This window comes from Bos taurus, chromosome 24 (genome assembly GCF_002263795.3).
Source record: "Bos taurus isolate L1 Dominette 01449 registration number 42190680 breed Hereford chromosome 24, ARS-UCD2.0, whole genome shotgun sequence".
Lineage (NCBI taxonomy): Eukaryota > Metazoa > Chordata > Mammalia > Artiodactyla > Bovidae > Bos > Bos taurus.
In genome coordinates, this window is record NC_037351.1 from 43082990 (window position 1) to 43103307 (window position 20318).

Sequence of the window (20318 nt, forward strand, 5' to 3'; positions counted from 1 at the left end):
TTAACTCAGACTTCTATATAAGTTTCCTATGTCTGCTGTAACAAATGACCATAAACTGGGTTACTTAAGACAAAATAAGTCTATTACCTTAAAATTGTGGACATCAGAAGTCCAGAATAGGTCTCCCTGGGCCAGTCACGGTGCTAGCAGGACTGCGTTTCCTCAGGAGGGTCTTAGAGAGAATTGTTTCCAGCTCCTAGAAGTTGCCGTGTTCTTTGGCTCATGGCTTCTTCCTCCATCCAGAATAGTTGCCCCATCTCAAAGACTTTTAGTATGAAAGAAAAGGTTTTCATTTTTGCATGCCTAATACATACCAGTCCCTTTTTACCTGCTATTTTGTCAAATTACCTCTGTGCCTTGGCTTTCTAATCTGTAAAACAAGGGCTTATGATGCTAAGGGGCACACCCTACTCCATATTGTTTAGTCACTCAGTCGTGTCTGACTCTTGCAACCCCATGGACTGTATAGCCTGCCAGGTTCCTCTGTCCATGGGGCTTCCCAGGCAAGAATACTGGAGTGGGTTGCCATTTCCTGCCATCCAGGGGATCTTCCCAACCCAGGGATCAAATCCAAGTCTCCAAGGTTGCTGCACTGCAGGCAGATTCTTTACTGCTGAGCCACCAGGAAAGCCCCATCCTACTCCACAGCATTCAGTAAATGATTTATTTCTGATAAATTACTCTGGGTTCTATAGTCTGATATGTTTCCCTTTTGGAAACTACTATAGGTTAGGGTAGGGAAAGGATATTCCACACAAATGATAACTGAAAAAGAGCAGGGGTGGCTACACTATTATCAGACAAAACAGACTTTTAAGTCAAAAACTCAACTAGAGAAAAGGACATTTTGTAAGATAAAAGGGTCAATACACAAGATATAACAATTATTAATATATAGGCTCCTAACATCAGAGCACCCAAATATATAAAGCAAACCTTGGCAAAATTGAAGAGAGAAATAGACCATGACACATTCAATAACCCGTTTTCAGTAATGGGTAGAACAACCAGATACAAGACCAGTAAGGAAACAGGACTTGAAAACACTAGATCGATTGGACCTAACACATGCAGAACATTCCACACAACAGCACAGAACACACGTTCTTCTCAAGTGTACATGGAACGTTCTCCATGATAGATCACATATTAGGCCACAAAAAAGAAAGTTAACAAATTAAACCACTCTGAAATCATACCAAGTATCTTTTCTGACTAATATGGAATGAAACTATTAAATCAATAGCTGTAAAATTAAAAAAGATTCACAAGAGAAAATTAACACATTTTTGAACAACCAGTGAGTCAAAGAACACAAGTGAAACTAGTAAATATCTTCATACAAATGAAAATGAAAGCACAATATACACACATTTGTGGGATGCAGTAGTAAGAAAGTTTACAATAGTAAACAATGACATTAAAATAGAAGAAATTTCTCAAATCAACAATCTCACTTTATACTTTGAGGAAGAACTTTAACCAAAGTTAGTAGAAAGAAGGAAACAACAAACATTAGAGAAGAATAGAAAAAAGTCAATGAAAGTAAGAGTTGGTTTTTTTGAAAAGACCAACAAAATTGATAAATCCTTAGCTAGATTAAGAAAGAAAAATCAGAAATGAAAAAGAGATTATAACTGATGGACTTCCTTAGTGGTGCAGTGGTTAAGAATCTGCTAAAGCAGGGGACATGGGTTTGATCCCTGGTCTGGGAAGATTCCATATGCTATCAAGCAAGTAAGTCTGTGAGCCACAAGTTCAGTTCAGTTCAGTACAGTCGCTCAGTCGTGTCCAACTCTTTGCAACCCCATGAATTGCAGCACGCCAGGCCTCCCTGTCCATCATCAACTCCCGGAGTTCACTCAGACTCACGTCCATCGAGTCAGTGATGCCATCCAGCCATCTCATCCTCTGTTGTCCCCTTCTCCTCCTGCCCCCAATCCCTCCCAACATCAGAGTCTTTTCCAATGAGTCAACTCTTCGCATGAGGTGGCCAAAGTACTGGAGTTTCAGCTTTAGCATCATTCCAAAGATATCCCAGGGCTGATCTTCAGAATGGACTGGTTGGATCTCCCTGCAGTCCAAGGGACTCTCAAGAGTCTTCTCTAACACCACAGTTCAAAAGCATCAATTCTTCGGCGCTCAGCTTTCTTCACAGCCCAACTCTCACATCCATACATGACCACAGGAAAAACCATAGCCTTGACTAGACGGACCTTTGTTGGCAAAGTAATGTCTCTGCTTTTCAATATGCTATCTAGGTTGGTCATTACTAAAGTCCAAGTGCTCCAGAGTCCTCGAACCACCATTACTGAGCCTGCACACCCATGCTCCCCAACAAGAAGCCTCCGCAATAAGAAGCCAGCACACCACAACTAGCAAGTAGCCCCTGTTCACCACGACTAGAGAAAGCCTGTGTGCAGCAATGAAGACAGTGCCATCAAAAATAATACATAAAAAATTAAATGAGTTTTTTAAAAATTGTTTTTAAACCCGTAAAACAAGTTTTGGCGAAGAAAGTGGAATCCTTTTACAGTTTGCGGGAAAGTAAAACGGTGCAGCCACTATAGAAAATAGTATGGAGGGTTCTAAATATATTAAAAGTAGAACTACCATTTGATCTAGCAATCCTACTTCTTGGCACATATCTAAAAGAATTAAAAACAGGATCTCAAAGAGATGTTTGTATACCCATATTCATTGCAGCATTACTCACAATAGCCAAGATGTGGAAGCAACCTCTGTCAGTTCAGTTCAGTCGCTCAGTCGTGTCCAACTCTTCACAACCCCATGAATCACAGCACGCCAGGCCTCCTTGTCTATCACCAACTCCCGGAGTTCACCCAAACTCATGTCCATCAAGTCGGTGATGCCATCCAGCCATCTCCTCCTCTGTTGTCCCCTTCTCCTCCTGCCCCCAATCCCTCCCAGCATCAGAGTCTTTTCCAATGAGTCAACTCTTCGCATGAGGTGGCCTAAGTACTGGAGTTTCAGCTTCAGCATCATTCCTTCCAAAGAACACCCAGGACTGATCTCCTTTAGGATGGACTGGTTGGATCTCCTTGCAGTCCAAGGGACTCTCAAGAGTCTTCTCCAACTCTTCAAAAGCATCAATTCTTCGGCGCTCAGCTTTCTTCACAGTCCAACTCTCGCATCCATGCATGACCACTGGAAAAACCATAGCCTTGACTAGACAGACCTTTGTTGGCAAAGTAATGTCTTTCCTTTTGAATATGCTATCTAGGTTGGTCATAACTTTCCTTCCAAGGAGTAAGAGTCTTTTAATTTCATGGCTGCAATCACCATCTACAGTGATTTTGGAGCCCAAAAAAATAAAGTCTGACACTGTTTCCACTGTTTCCCCATCTATTTCCCATGAAGTGATGGGACCACATGCTATGATCTTCGTTTTCTGAATGTTGAGCTTTAAGCCAACTTTTTCACTCTCCTCTTTCACTTTTATCAAGAGGCTTTTTAGTTCCTCTTCACTTTCAGCCATAAGGGTGGTGTCATCTGCATATCTGAGGTTATTGATATTTCTCCCCGCAATCTTGATTCCAGCTTGTGCTTCTTCCAGTCCAGCGTTTCTCATGATCTGCTCTGCATATAAGTTAAATAAGCAGGGTGACAATATACAGCCTTGACATACTCCTTTTCCTATTTGGAAGCAACCTAGATGCCCATAGATAGATGAATGTATAAAGAAAACATCTCTCCATACAATGGGATATTATTCAGCCATAAAAAAGGAGTCTTGTCATACACTACAACATGGACAAACCTTGAGGACATGATGCTAAGTGAAATAAGCCTGTCATAAAAAGAAAAATACTGCATGATTCCACTTATATGAAGTATCTAAAGTAATCAGACTCACAGAAACAGAAAGAAGACAAAGGTTGTCAGGGTGTGGGAAGGGGTAATAGGGAGTTTTTCAGGGGGTACTGAGTGATTGATAAAAGCCCCCCTCCCACTTGCTTCCAGGATCTTGAGTCAGACCTACAGTGTTCATCCATGCGTTAACATGAACATATATTCCTGACACTGAGAACAGGAGAGAATAAGTGGCTGTGGATTCATAGAAATCCTCCAGAGGTTTGGGTTTCCCCACACCAAATGCTGGCATTTGAGAATCTTTATTTCAGCTCACAGGCCAAGGGGCCCAGCTCTTATATGGGTTATACTACTAATAAGGGAAGACTGTTGACTGTTCTTCACTACAACTATTGTTTACTATTTTTTTTATTGCAATTAACATACTGGTTTAGCTACACTTTGCACAAAACATACTTTTGCCCAATGTGAGAAGGACGTTTAGATCATGTCTGTGGTAAAATGCTTTGAGTTCTAAACAACCACAGGGTGGAAGCACACAATCCACAAATAACTTCCTACATATGATTTCTTGAGTTATTTCAGTTATACAGCTTGGCAGATTATCAGCATCCAATTTTCATATTTTCCAATATACATTTCTTACAGAATAAGCTCTTACCTAAGTAATAGTCAAACAAAAACTGAGTAGGTTAATAATAATAATCGAAGCAAGATCCTTTTCACTGAACAAAAACACTTTTTCTACCTAACTTTTAATAGGCTTTTAATTTTTATTGCTAAGTAGAATATTTTTCCTAATTGTAAATTCAATGCATGCATATTATAAAATATTAGGTAATACAAAAGAGCATAAGGAAAAATAAATATCATCCAAAATCTTTGCAGCCAAAATAAAAAACAGCCTTCTAGTGTGATTCAACCCAAATATTTTGTCATTATGTATATAAATGTATAAATATTTTAAATGACATTATATTGATGTAGAATGTTGCATCGTTTTTAAAAATTATTTACTTGTGAAAGTGATGAATACACTTTCACTGTAAAAAAATTTGAACAGGATTTCCCTGGAGGAATAGTGAATAAGAATCCACCTGCCAAAGCAGAGGACAAGGGTTCAATCCCTCCTCCGGGAAGATTCCACATAGAATGGAGCAACTAGGCCCCTGTGCCACAACTATTGAGCCTGCACACCCAGGAGTCCACACACCGCAACTACTGAAACCCCTTTGCCTATAACCCGTGCTTTGCCAGAGAAGCCTGTGCACCACAACAAAGGGAAGCCCCTGCTGGCCGAAACTAGGGAAAGCCCACGTGCAGCAACGAAAGCCCAATGCAACCAAAAAATTCAAACAACACAAATGTGAAGTACTCTGTCAGCTTCTTCCTGCCATGCCCACCCCACACTGCCCTGTAGAGACCATCATTTCCACCTTGTCGCACCCCCTCAGACCTTCCTGTGCAATCCCGTGATGCAAGAATTCAGCGTGTATAACTTTCTATTAAAACATCCAGTAGAGGGAACTGTTTCTCTTTTAATATGTATGTTATATTACTTTTTTCTTTGCAAAATCAATGTGTCTTTAAGAAAAAATCTGTGTCTAGGATGTGATTTACACAATGCAGAATGTATAAGAATTTATAAACATCTTTACTTCTACTGACTAGTTTCTAACTAAAATAAAATCTTAAATCTTATTTTCTCCCTTCAATTTTCTTGTTGGTTTGCTTGTTTCATTTTCTTTGACCTTGAAATTACATGGTTTTTAAAGGCTACTGCTATTGAGAACACTTATGGGGGAAAAAACCCTTACTGTTGGTAGAAATATAATTGTTTTTTTTTCTTTTGAGAGGAAGATAAACTATATAAAACAATATAAGAAGTGAAGATAAAATGTATATTTCATCTGGCAGTAATTCCATTTAAACTTCTAAATAGATTAGTATTACTGAATAGAGACTATTTACTTTTAGATACTCTGAAAATACTTTTTTCCCCCCAAGATGGCAAATTCTATAATGAGTATTTCAACCATATTTTATGAGTGGCATATACATTTTAATTTCACAGCAGTTCTCAACAAAGAGCTGACTGGACTTGCCAACTTGGTTAGCCCACTATGCTGATGTGGAGTTTCTATGCTCAAGACTGTGGTCGATTTGCACAATAACTAAGAGGTTAAGAGGAAAAAAAAGGATGGGGGGACACATGTGCACCCATAGATGATACATGTCGATGTATGGCAAAAACCACCATAATATTATAAAGTAATTATCCTCCAATTAAAATAAATTTTAAAAAAAGAGAGAGAGAGAGACTTGTGTTTGATCCCTGGGTCGGGAAGATCTCCTGGAGGAAGAAATGGCAACTCACTCCAGTATTCTTGCCTGGAAAATCCCATGGACAGAGGAGCCTGGCAGGCTACAGTCCACGGGGTTGCAAAGAGTCAGATAAAACTGAGTGACTAAGAACAGCACAGCACAGCACAATTACAATTTAGGGGACAGTTCTGGACCTGATGTAGTTGCTCAGGAACAAGTTGTAACATAACCACAAATTTTCTTACTACCTTTGGTAAAATGAACACCTACTACAAGCCAGGCACGGTTTCAGCACTGCAGATTCCTGTCCTGTTGGGAGCTAACATTCAGGACGAACAGGAAGCACAGTGAAAACGTGTTCAATATGTCTGGCAAGGCAAGGGGGCATGACAGGAAAAGGAGGTTGGTCGGGGTCCAATTACCAGTCAGCTCGGTGTTCACGTCCCCACTCTGCTCTCAGGCTAAACATCTCAGATGCCTCCCTAAGTGCCTCACCAGGCCTCTGTCTGCTCCCAGCCCACCTCCCACCTCTGCTGGATGGTCCAAGTCCATACAGACCTGACCCTCACTGACTTCCTACCACACCCAGACACAGAGCCAGGCCCACACTGTCTGACTCAAGGGTACACCCACCACTCAGAGCTTTGCAAAGGCTCTGAGCACTGTGTTGAGGTCCCTGGTGTTTGCTGACCGCTGTCCACATTTAGGCCCCGAACTGAGGGCCTCGCTGTGATACTGCTGAACCACCTACAGGGCGGGCATCACCTCAGGACTTAACTCTGCTGCTTTCTGGGTGTGTGACAGGCCCCAGAATAGCACCTGCTATTGAATGAATGAAGCATAAAATACAAGGGAGAGACACACACATAGCTGAAAAGTCCCAGACCTTGACCCTGCTCGTAGAAGAGTGAACAGAAGGGCAGAGATGGTCCTGTCATCCTCTCAGCCAAACACTGGCTTTCAATTGTTTGTAAAACTGGTTTGACATTAAGACAGCATATTTTCCAGCCACTCATACTACTATTTCTCCCTGGAACTACACTGTGAAGGATTTTTGGTAGCTTGCTTATAAAACTATATCACGGCCTGTCTGGGAGATAAGTAATTAGAATCCCATTCAGTCAGCTCTCTGCCATGGCTGTCACATCCCTCTGACTCTGGGTACTGTGCCCAGCGACAGCCAAGGCCACACAGTATCTCAGAATGTGGGCACAACAAATCACAACCGAGAAGCGCCTTTTCAAGAGGCAGGAAAAGTCAGCAGGCCTTTAAGGACACTTCCTCCTGGAACTGCTTTTTGCTGACTGCGTCCTTGAAGGACACAGAGAACAGACATTGCAAAAGGTGTATGGCAGAGTCCGCAGCTGTTCTGGGCCTGGACCCACCCGAGGCCAACCTGGCGATGACACCTGCTGGAAACTGTGCTGGACTTGAACCCGAGTGAATATAATTAAAGAGCCAATTGATGAGGTTTTAAAAAAGGTTAAAACTGACCATTTGAAAGCTCCGAGGAGCCAAGTGGGCAAAGAATCTTGTCAGCCGCTGCGGTCCAGAGAGGGCAGACCAGGAACCAGGTAAAAGGGGGACGTGAGACCCTCAGGCAGGCCTTACGGGCAAAGACCATGGCGGCCTCGGAGGCCCCGTCTCCACGCTGGCGTGTGTCTTCCTCCTCCCCGGACCTCTGTGTCCATCACTTGCTGACCCCGACCTGCTGTCACCTTCTCCAGGGGTGCTGCGGGCGGATTTCGGAGTAAACGTGAAGCTCTGGGGGGTCCGCAGGCTTTGCTCTTTATGCCGCCAGCTGCAGTCCGAGCCCTGAGTGTCTGACTGTGCCCGCGAGCGCCTCCTGGTCCGGCCTCCACTCCGGGCACCCTGGGCTGGCCTCAGGCCATGGCCTCCCTTCCTGAGCTCCTCTGGGGTGCCCCCTCCTCCCACGGGGAGATGGATCTGTGGAGGCGGGAAGGGCAGCCTGGCCTCGGCCTGGTGGGCCTGGGGGCCAAGAGCCTTCAGTCACCAGTGATGGCCAACACTGAGCGGAGCCCCCACCCCGCCATCTCTCGTGTTTGGTCCATGTGAAGGACGCCTGGTGTCATCCACGAACAAGCTGGGGGAGGAGAGTTTGCAGACAGCGGTTGCCAGGCTACACTCATTTGCCTCGTGCTGCAGGAGGCGGGAAAGCCAACGTGCATGCACAGGAGAGGGGCTCTTCCGCACCAGGAGGGGAATTCTAGGAGTGACCGACCCCCAGACTCGACAGCGACCCCGTGTGGTGGACTGCATTTTGGCTCTGGACTGTGAGTGTGTGACTGCAGAGAAGAGCTCAGAATGACTTCAGAAATATAAGAAAACTTTGAGTCAGTAATGGTAACAGGGTGATTAAGGGTGAAAGAGGAGAGTGAAAAAGCTGGCTTAAAACTCAACATTCAAAAAGCTAAGACCATGACATCCGGTCCCATCGTTTCATAGCAAGTAGACTGGGAAAAAGTGAACATAGCAGCAGATTTTAATTTCTCGGGCTCCAAAGTCCCTGTGGACAGTGACTGCAGCCATGAAATTAAAAGATGCTTGCTCCTTGGAAGGAAAAATATGACAAACCTACACAAAGTATTAAAAAGCAGAGACATCACTTTGCCAACAAAGGTCCATTTTGTCACAGCTATGGTTTTTCCAGTAGCCAGGTTATGGGTGTGAGAGTTGGACCATAAAGAAGGTTGAGCACCAAAGAATTGATGCTTTCAAATTATGGTGCTGGAGAAGACTCCTGAGAGTCCCTTGGATAGCAAGGAGATGAAACTAGTCAATCCTAAAGGATATCAACCATGAATATTCATTGGAAGGACTGATGCTGAAGCTCAAGTTCCAACACTTTGGCCTCCTGATGCAAAGAGCCAACTCACTGGAAAAGACACTGATGCTGGGAAAGACTGAGGGCAAGAGGAGAAGCAGACAACAGAGATGGTTGAACTGCATCACTAACTCAATGGACATGAGTTTGAGTAAAGTCAGGGAGATGGTGAAGGACAGGGAAGTCTGGTGTGCTGCAGTCCGTGGAGTTGCAAAATGTCAGACACAACTTAGCAACTGAACAACAGAGTCCCCATACACCCCACACTGTTTCTCTAATAACATATTACATTAAAATAGTAGATACATTTGTCACAACTAATGAACCAATATTAAAACATTCTTATTACCTAAAGTTCACACTGTTCATTTTCCTTTATTTTCACCCAGTGTCCTTTTTCTATTCCAGGATCTCATCCAGGATACACTATTTTTAGTCACTAGGTATCCCTGGGCTCCTCAGGCCTGTGACAGTTTCTCAGACATCCCTTGTTTTTGATGACTTCACAGTTTTGAGGAGGGCAGGTTTGGTATACCCTCAGCTGGTATTTATCTTGACATTTTCCTCTTGAGCAGACTGGGCTTATGTGTTCTGGGACGAGGACCACAGAGTAAAGTTGTCTTCTCACCATATGGTGCCAAGAGTGCATACCACTGACACAGCTTATCACTGCCGACACTGACTTTGATCATCCGGCTGATGCCTAGTGCCTTTTTTATTACAATATAAGTAACACACCGTTTAGGTAACTGGCTTCCCAGACGGCGGCTGTGGTAAAGGACCCGCCTGCCAATGCAGGAGACATAAGAGATGCAGGTTCAATCCCTGGGTTGGGAAGATCCCTGTAGACAGGCATGGCAACCTACTCCAATATTCTTGCCTGGAGAATTCCATGGACAGAGCAGCCTGGTGGGCTATAGTCCATGGGGTTGCAAGGAGTTGGACACAACTGAGGCAACTTAGCACACATGCACGCATGTAGGTAATAGGAACGCTGAAATCAATGACTATTTAAGAGCTGAGCATCTTAGCTGCATCCTCTTAATCACCCCTCTTAATGGCTCTCTGAAGCATAGGTACTATTACTCTATTTCACAGATGAATAGGAAGAACTTTTCCACAACACATACACACACATAATTGTGCTAAAAATATATAAAACTGACCATTTTCATCTGCTTGGTTCTATGACACGAAGTATAATTCATGCTGTCATGCAACCACCACCATCTTCAGAACTTTTCATCTTCCCAATATTGTACATGCTTTACCCTTGATGAACATCACCAGTCTTTTGGTCTTTAAAAGATTCAAATGGTTCCACTTTGTCAGGCCCACCTTTAACATTCCTGCAGCCAAATGTGACCAGCTTTTTCCTCTGGGTGCAGTAATTAATACTGGTGCTTCCAACTCATCTTCATCCTTATTTTTTTGTACTTTGCTGAGATATACTTGGATTTCCCTGGTGGCTCAGATGGTAAAGCATCTGCCTACAATGCAGGAGACCTGGTTCGATCCCTGGGTCAGGAAGATCCCCTGGAGAAGGAAATGGCCACCTAGTCCAGTACTCTTGCCTGGAGAATCCCATGGATGGAGGAGCCTGGTGGGCTATACTCCATGGGGTTGCAAAGATATACTTGACAAAATTATAAGATATTAAAGTGTATGCTGTGATTATCTGATTATGTATTGGCTCCCCGGTAGTGCTAAAGGCAAAGTATCTGCCTGCCAATGCAGGAGACAGAAGAGATGTGGGTTCAATCCCTGGGTTGGGAAGATCCCCTGGAGGAGGAAATAGCAACCCCCTCCAGTATTCTTGCCTAGACAACTTCATGGACGGGGAGCCTGATGGGCTACAGTCCATGGGGTTGAAAAAGAGTTGGACACGACTGAAGGACTGAGCACAAAGTGTACACTGTGATTATGATATGTATGTGTGCTCAGGTCTTTACTTCCTGTTGCTCTGAAGCGAGTGCATGCTGGATGCCAGCTCCAAGGCCGGGCTTGGCTGCCCGCTGTGACATGGTGCCACCACTCCCCTCTGAGACAGAGAACACATTTCCCAGGACCTTCTTCCCTGGGGAGTTCTGTTTTAGAGGCTGCAAAAGAGAAATACGCACCAAGCTCTGCTGTCTCAGCTTCCTTCCTGTGCACCAGACAGTCAGAAGTCCTGGGCCACATGCTGTCATGTCTCTTTGGTTTCCTGACTCTCTGCCCACATTCCATCCGGTGGAGGGGTTTTCACCTCCATGCCATTTGTGGGATGCCACAGCGTGTCAGATAGGCTGAGAATATTGGGAAAAGCCCCATCCAAAGAGCCACCAGTTACATTACATTCTTGACTTAATGAAGATAAACGTTTATCACAAGCAGGTGACCACACAAGACACTGGTTGTTAAAGCTTATTTCAGAGCAGCTTCCCTGGGCCTCCAGACATCTCAGAGGGATGGAGACCATGGGGTGGGGTCTCACCAGATCTGGGAAATTTGACCCTTGCCTTGACTCGGCCCTTTCCAAACTAGGGCTCGCATGGACAGTCCGTGAGAATATTTGCTGGCAATCAACACCACGCACTTTAACCCAACACCTTCAAATGTTGGACTCTTTGTGTCTCAGAGCCATACTTCCGGTAAGGCCACATCCTTATTCAAGGAGTGCAGCAGAGCAAGGATCCCAAGTTGCTGAATGATGTCTCTGCTTTTCCAAAGCCGTTTCTTCACATCTAAGCAGGTCCCTGGTCATTTCCACCACAGTGCTCACCACTAGTCTTAACTGCATGCTTATTTCCTTATTTACATGTGTATTGCTGACCTTCCCACAAGACTGCAATAGACCAAACCATGGTCCCCTTGTCACTGAACCTGGGTAGTACAGCACCTGGCACCCAAGTGTTGAGTAGACATTGACCTAACAGATGAATGAGTAAGGGAGATTCCACTAATTCCAAATGTTCTGACACAGCTTCAACTTGGGTGCCCATGAAGGAAAACAGGGAGTCACACCTAAAGCATAAGCAACAAGATAAAAAACAAACAAGTGGGATATCAAACTAAAAAACTTCAGCATAGCCAAAAAAAAAAAAATCATCAACAAAGTAAGAAGATGATCTACTGAATAGGAGAATATATTTCTAAGTCATGTACCTGATAAAGGGCTGGTCTCCAAAATATACAATCAACTCCTACAACGCAGCTGCAAAAGAACAAACCCAGTGAAAGGGTAAAGGACTTAACGTAAACAGACATTTCTCTAAGAGGACATACAGATGGCCAACACGTATACAGAATAATGTTCAACATCACTAGTCATCAGGGAAATGCAAACTGAAGCCATAATGTGATATACCAATACCTGTCAGGGTTGTTATCAAAAAGACAAGTGATGGTGAGGATGAGGTGAAATTGGAGCCCTCGTGTACTGCTGGTGGGAATGCAAAATGGTACAGCTGCAGCAGCAAACAGCACAGAGGTTCCTCAAGAAATTAAAAACATGACCACCACACAATGCAGCAGTCCAACTTCTGGGTATCAATCCAACAAATCAGAATCTTATAGACACATGAGCACTCCCACGTTCACTGGAGCACTATTTATAACAGCCGATATATAGCGACAACCACTGACAGATGAATGGATTAAAAAAGTGTGGTCCATACATACAATGAAGTAAATACTGCTCAGCCTTAAAAAACATAAATGAGCCCTGAGAGAATTATGCTAAGTGAAACAACCTAGTCACAGAAAACCAAACAGCAGATCTTCCTCCTACATAAACGTATCTAAAATAGTCTAATCATAGAGTCAAACAGTAGAATGGTGGTTGCCAGGGACTGGCGGTCGCGAGGGGTAGGGAGATTAATATCAACAGGTCTCAAGTTCCAGGAGGAGTCGGAGTCAGGCAGAAGGACTGAGAAAACCCAGAAAGAAGTCCTACTGACTCTAAGGAGAAGCTTCAAAGGAGGTGATTCTGCCCTCAATAAGTCAAACAAGGGAAGAACGAAATAGAGACCACTGTGGTTGGTAGAGCATGAGCGAAGATGACCTCTATGAGACATTTTTGGAGAGACACCAGAGAAAGCCACGAACTGCTTGGAGAGAGTACGGGGAAGTCAGAAAACAGAGGCACCAAGCACAGAGAATGTGTTCAAGATCTGTTGACACACTGAAGGAACATCTTGATGCACTTTGTGGCCTAACAAATTTTCCATGTATTCTTCAGGAAAGATTTACTAGGGATTGGTAATGTCTGCTTACTCCTAAAATAGACCAAAACTTGCTGGACAACAAGGCAAAAAGGAAAAGGGAAAGTCATTAAATTTGTGAAAGATGATACCAATTATTCAATGAATGGTGTTACAAAACTTTCACTGGCAAAACAATAGTGAGTTGTCACACGTTAATATGATGCTCACCTGATGCAGAGGCGGGAACCTCACCGGGAGCCTGACAACGAATCGATTCTGAGCCCAAACCCACCACACAGTTGGGAGATCAGACGGTCAGAAGGTCAAAAACCCCTGGGGAAGGAGACTTTGGTCTCTTTACCACAGGACATGTTGGGGAAAGCACAGCCTTCAACATGAGACTAACACTGTGATTCAGAAACTGCACTTCAGTGCTACACTTACTGAATACTCATTTAATACCATCATCTATATTAATGCTTTTCCAATTAACAAGAGGGATACTGTTGCATCACCTAACCTATATTGATAGGCTGTGTGTGTTAGTCGTTCAGTCGTGCCCAACTCTTCAGCAACCCCATGGACTGTAGCCCACCAGGCTCCTCTGTCCATGGAATTTTCTAAACAAAAATACTGGAGTGGGTTGCCATTCCCTTCTCCAGGGGATCTGCCTAACCCAGGAATCAAAAGGTCTCCTGCATTGGCAGGCAGACTCTTTTTACCGTTGAGATGGCTAACTAAATAAAAATCTCAAAGAAGCAAGGGACCAATGTTTTGAACCAATTTCACTGTAAATGTTGACTGCTGGATATAAAAACCTGAGAGCAGACCCTTAGGAGAACATTCATTATGTGAAGCAGAACTGTCCTAGGATAATGCACACAAACCAACATCATCTATTTAATAAAAATATTTAATGCTGCCAAAAGGTATAAAAATACAGTAGGAATGGCAGTACAATACAAAGTAGTCTCTCCTAATTTATTTCTTTTACATCTTTCTACATTTCACACGTGCGTTAGAAAACTTAACAATGCATTGAATTAGAGGCTTCTGCACAGTCGTCCGCTGGCGGCGCTCTTCGCTCCCTGGATGTAAGGTTTACTTTGTAAACAGACACACGTGAGGCAATCTATAGGCTTATCAAGCCTCACTGAGATTCCGGAGTGGGCTTCAGGTCTTGTTTTGCACATCAATGGTTCAAAATTTATAGGTGCAGAATATTCTCAAGGCATGAATATTTAGGTGTCTGTCAATCTTGGCCTAAAACATAAAATAAGAAGTCATCTATTCAATTCGTATTTACCAAACACACAGACGTACATAGACACACACAGACATAAAAGGACTAACAATGAACTAAAAAGGTTAAAAAAAAAAAAAAATTCCAACACATCACACTCAACCACACTGAATGCTTCACTGTTATCTTGGTAAAGCTGCTTATGTGTTTGCTCTTCAAATAGAACTGGTGGTGTGAGGCAGACTTAAGTTAAAGCACCATAACTCAAGTCTTTTACAAGAATCACTAATTATGAATTTTGTAGGTCATCCTGTATTACTCAAGAAATGACCTCCATGTGAGCAATACTGACGGACAGACAGGTTAAAAAAAAAAATGTACCCACAACAGTTCAGCAAGATTATATGGTATGTGCTAGACTTACCAATACTTTGGAATTCAATGCAAAAGTCTAATCCAATTTGGACCTCCAATGTATTATACTGCTAAAAATATTAATGAGTGTAACATCTGAACATAAAGTTGGCTTATATCTTTAACTCACGGACTGTGAGCAGCATGCATTTTGTCCTGAAGGATAACACTAATGATCACAGCAATGCAGAACTGAAGTGACATGACTTAAGTATTAAAAGAAAACACAGACATGAAATAATTGATAGATTTATTGTATTTTAATGCCAAAAAGTAAAGATAAATATGAATTTCAACAAGCGATAGAGATGAAATAACTAGTTTAAGGGCAGCTGAGATTTTAATGTTATTTCACAATATCTGCAAACAGCTGAATTTCTGAGGTGGTAACTGGTTTTTCCCAACTTCCTCTGCTATGACCAAAAAAAAAAAACAAAAAAACACAACAGCCCAGATCTCAATACCTGTTATTATTGTGTCCCCACATATATAAACAGAAGACATAAACTGCACCCACACTTTTATCCAAAACGTTCCATCAAAACCCCCAGCACTGCGAGTTGGCTTCTTCCTGAGTGCTGGCTCTTTGGTGTCAGGTTTCCAGCACCGACACAGAAATGTCCAGACACCAAGGGAACATTCTCGTTAGATGCCTGTGGGCACAGAAACACAACGGGTGCTTCCTGCAGGGAAGCGAAACAAAACCAAACCCTGAACCAAAGTGGCTGACGTAAGAAATGAAGCTCCTGATCAACCCTGACTGTTGTAAATATGAAGTGTTCCCCACACCTTCAGGAGCCCCCTCATGAAAGCAAAAGAACAAAGCCCACGAGTCAGAGTGAATGGAACCATGGTTTGAGTCACAGGGTAGTCTGATTTCCAGGATTCCTCTGGATCAGCAGTAGTTCAAACTGCTCCACAAAGTTTTTTGGAGGGAAAAACATTTGTTTCACTTGAACCATAAAAAGAGGGTTATTTCAGGTTTTAACAGGCAAAAGTAGCTATCTAATGTTCTATGTAAATATTCCATAAAAACAGGCCCAGTGAGACATAATGGGAAAGTATGAGATCTGGAGTCACTGGGATTCTACAGATGGGAGTCCATGTCTCAGCTCTGACACGAACTACATGTAGAGCCGCAGGCAAGTTGCTGGTTCTCTGACTCAGGGTGTATGTGTGTGTATTTATGAGAGGTGGAGTATGTGTGTGTGTTTAGGAGAGGTGGAGTGTGTGTGTATGTAGGGGAGGTGTATTTAAACCGACTGACACAACTGGCAGTGCATTAACGACACACTCCATTAGATGAACGACTGTAGAACAACTTAAGGTCTCAACAGGGGCCATCTCCACACATAAAGGAACAAAGTCAAATGCACCCAAAGTAGTTCCAGCCACCAGATGCTCACACTCATGTTTCACTAAAAAGAGTCACACACACTTTTCTGGGGTAAGCAAGGCACTCACTGCCTTACAGACAAGATTAGCTTGCCCAGCTTCCCTCTCCTGAATTCACCAAACTCAAAATAACTTCAGGTTTTTTATAGCAGTAATTTGTCATCATATGTCTTAAAAGTCTATACCAAATGAAAGCAACAGTAAAGAACTGATGTTTTTCTTTGGGGAAAAAAGAAACGGTCTCCATACAGATAAAAACTCCCAGCCACTCTCCTTACAGTTCCCCAAACATAGTATGTGGTGGAAAACCAGAAAGTATTAGATTCTGCAAGCGATATCCGCCCTGAGTTCTGTAAGTCCTATATTCCACTCTAAAGTACAAAACCAAAACAGCAAGAGTTCCAATGACTGAACTGTTCATTCTCCCACTGGACTGCACAGAGCTTGTGAGGGCGCTGGGGAATGTCCACGGTCAGGCTGTTCCTGATAAAGCCTCTGGCTGAGTCACCGCTCGCCCAGGCACCCTCCGTGATGGGACAGCACGTACACACCCAGGAGCACAGAGGACACCCAGCCTTTCTGACTCGTCCGCTGCTGCAGGGGCTGTGGTGTCGCTGGCCGAGAAACAGGGCTCTGAAGACAGATGTGAGGGAGAGCAGCCTCAAATTCAAACCAGCGAACTCGGGGAAAGCTCCAGAATACATCACCCAGGGAAGACAAGACCTGTATTTTCAGCGAGCCAGGAGGACTGCATTTTATTATGTGAAAAAATACTACATTTCTGTTTTTTAAAAATTTTGTTTAGAAGATGCTGCATCCCATCATCTAAACAAGTCAAAGCCAAACAAGAGCTTCCTGATGTGAGAGATGTAAACAGCTGTGACATGGGGACGGGGGCCCAGACTCACTGCTCCTGCCCACGCCCATGCTTCCTACCCACTGACAGCCCCGCTCGGACCTGCCAGAATCAGAAACCAGTCAGCACTGACAGATAGCGTGATTCCTACACTCTTGCCTGGACTCAGGAAAAGTGGATGACACGCACAGCGGCATTCGACTTACAGTGAGCTCCATTTACAAAGTGTAAGACTATGTCTGAAAGTAAAAATCAAGGCAGCAAGATCCTGAAACCTGTACAGGGGACTTTCCTGGTGGTCCAGTGGTTAAGACTGTGAGCTTCCAACACAGGGGGCACAGGTTTGATCCCTGGTTGGGGAACTAAGATCCCACATACCAAAAATTAATAAATAAAATTAAAAAATAAATTAAAAAAAAAATCCTGTATAATAACCAGGTAGGCACTTCAGAAGTGCTTTCCCTAGAGTATACAATGGTCAATATAAGATTTCCAGTCATCAGGTCTGGCCTGTGTTGGCTCACACAGAATCCAGTCCGAGACATTCTTCTAAGAGAGAAGTGACTTGCAGAAGTTATACCTTTCTCTAAGAATTTAATTCTAAACACACAGGACTCTTCAGCACCAGGACCACTTTTCCAAGATGGTGGAAAAGTCAAATCTCAGGTGACTCTGGCTCAGTGACCTGAACACCTGCATCAGCTGGAGGTCAACAGAGAACACTCTGAAACACGGAGCCCGGAGCAGCGGAAACCACCACTAAGTGGGAACAACCGTCACTGCCAAGAACCCTGCAAGCAAAGGTGGAACTGATGAGTGCAAAAGGATGGCTCTGTGTCAGAAACTGCTTCTTAAACTAATAGGTGTTTTTTGATTCAAACCATCAATTCTAGTTTATCTGAAACAAAGGGGACATGCACAAGTGTACATAAAATTAATAATTTGAGTCACAATTCCTTCCTCTGACATACCTATTAGGCAGAGCTATATTAAAAAAAAAATCAACTTCACTTCTTTTCTCTTTTTTTGTTCATTCCTTGGTAGAAATACCAATACATAACGGACCAAAAAGACCAAAGAAAAAAAAGGACAAACACAAAATCGTTCTCTAAACACAAGTGGTCTGTGTCACCACTGTCCTCTCTGCACTTTCACGTTAAGATACATATGGACCCACTAAATATGGAGAATTAGGTTTGTGGATATTCCACACATGCAATCATAGATAAAAACCAGCAGGAGGATGACATAAAGTACTCGGATGAACGTGGACACAAGGTCGGAGCCCATGGTGCAACCGGAGAAGACGGCTCTGAATCAGGGCTGCCTGCTTACGAGCAGAAACAGACACGAACACAAAATGAACCAAGTATTAATGCAAATATTCTTTCTTAAAAACAATAAAGCTTCTGGCTTTTTTTATTAAGAAAATACCACCTCAGCAAAGTCAAACATAGAGCTGATGTTCAGCATCTGTTCTAATTAGGAAACACCACGGAGACCACATCCTGGGAAGACACAGACGGCCATGGCCGCTGACCCCGGTGGCTGTTACCTGAGGCCAGGACCCCGCGTGCCCACCCTCCCTCAACCAGACACCTCCTTTAATGAAGGTCAGGCACCTCGCCACCCATTTGTAGCAAATGGTAAAAAAACACAACCCCTGGTAAAAACCGACGTGCTCGCCTCAAGCATCTGCCGAGAGGAGAAGACGACTAACCTATGCAGAAGTTGATTAACAAGGGTCTGCTGCCCTGGATGTGACCTGAAGAATACATTAGGACACACAGCTCCAGAAGGACAGAAAGCAGACAGACAGCAAAGCTGAAGCACTGAACCCCATAGAGCAGTTGCCCTGCTCTGCCTGGGAACAAGGGCATCATTACCAGCTTGTGTTTCCCATAAAGTCTTTTTACTTTACTTCTACTGAAAGCAAGGCTAGCTGCAGTTGGAATTGAACAGGTCTACCTGTACTTGACTTGCATAGTAATTACTGTATTTTAGCAAAGGTAAACCAAGGCAAATTGGAAAGAAAGATTTTAAACCAATAATGACCTGAAACGTAAGGACCTTGGTGCCTGAATACAGGTGTCAAGCAGGCAGACACAGAAATGTCCCTCTTCCCTCCTTCAGTGTAAAGCTAACAGGATGCAGTGGTGCTGAGCGGGGCGTGCTCCAGACACAACTGTCCTCCACACAGAGCACCACATGTGTCCTGCTCTCACAGTCTTAGAAGGCTACTCAAACCCACTCAAAAGTCTGTCTATACTGACATTTTTCAAACTGTTGTTTAAATGGTAACTGCTCTCTGAAAATAATTCAGCCTGGTGCAGCAATCTTACCCTGTAAAGTGGATAAAGCAGAGACGCCTGGTTGGAAGTTCAGCGTCCCCCCTATCCCTTCCTGGTGACCCCTTAGACATCCCACCAGCATAGTTTGAAACCACCAAAATAATGTGATTTCATTATTTTGGCAACTAAATTTATAACACCTAAAGTTTAAATAAAACAAGTTAAAACACTAGAACTCAAATGAGCAGTTAAATTCATTAAACAATATGCTTTAAAAATACTCATTAAGAAGTTAAAGGGACAGTGTAAAGTTTGAACATCATTATACTATTTATTGAAGTAGAAAGAACTTGAAAATTTTTTTTACTGCAAAACTTCAGTCAAATAAATGGAAATCATGGATAATAAAATGCTGCTCCTTATTTTGATTTCCTAAATCATGATTTACCCCAATTATAACTTAGGGTAATTACATTGAAATTTTCCTGAAAGATAAACAGTATTAATAATGGGCTTTACAGAAACCAGTTTCTTTACAAAGTCTTGACCAACTGTTACCTGACTACGCCAGTAAGGAGAACCTTCCTTCAAAGATATTTTTAGAGAAAATTTTTGTTTCTTTGTTTGTTTTTCTTTTTAAAATTGGGAAGACTGTAAAACATAAAAGAAATGCAAATATATAGTAAAAATTACTTATTCAGAGCTTTACCTGCTCATATCAAACTTCTCTTTAAGAAAACGTATCCAGTACAATTGAATCAACATACAATTTATCATTATTTTTATGGTAACAGATTTTTTCAAATTGAGCTTTTAAAAAGTACATTTAACTACAAAAGTAAGATTAAATAGGTACTTATAAAATATATTTACCCTGAAATGGTTAAGAATATAAAATGTTGATGCCCATGTCAACAGTACATTATACATT

The 20318-nt window shown here is 42.8% G+C and overlaps 1 protein-coding gene across 5 annotated transcripts in view; it reads right to left on the minus strand.

Annotated features, from left to right (window-relative positions):
• The window catches only part of PTPN2 (protein tyrosine phosphatase non-receptor type 2), an 86322-nt gene that overhangs the window by 4141 nt on the left and 61863 nt on the right, over positions 1-20318 (minus strand). Inside the window, exons 10-11 of one of the 5 annotated variants that reach the window (XM_059880974.1) lie at positions 15363-15498; positions 88-14451 (exon numbers count right to left, since the gene is read on the minus strand). In XM_059880974.1, coding sequence (XP_059736957.1) covers positions 15438-15498 — 61 coding nt within the window. In that variant the 3' untranslated portion in view covers positions 88-14451; positions 15363-15437. 5 annotated transcript variants of the gene reach the window in all.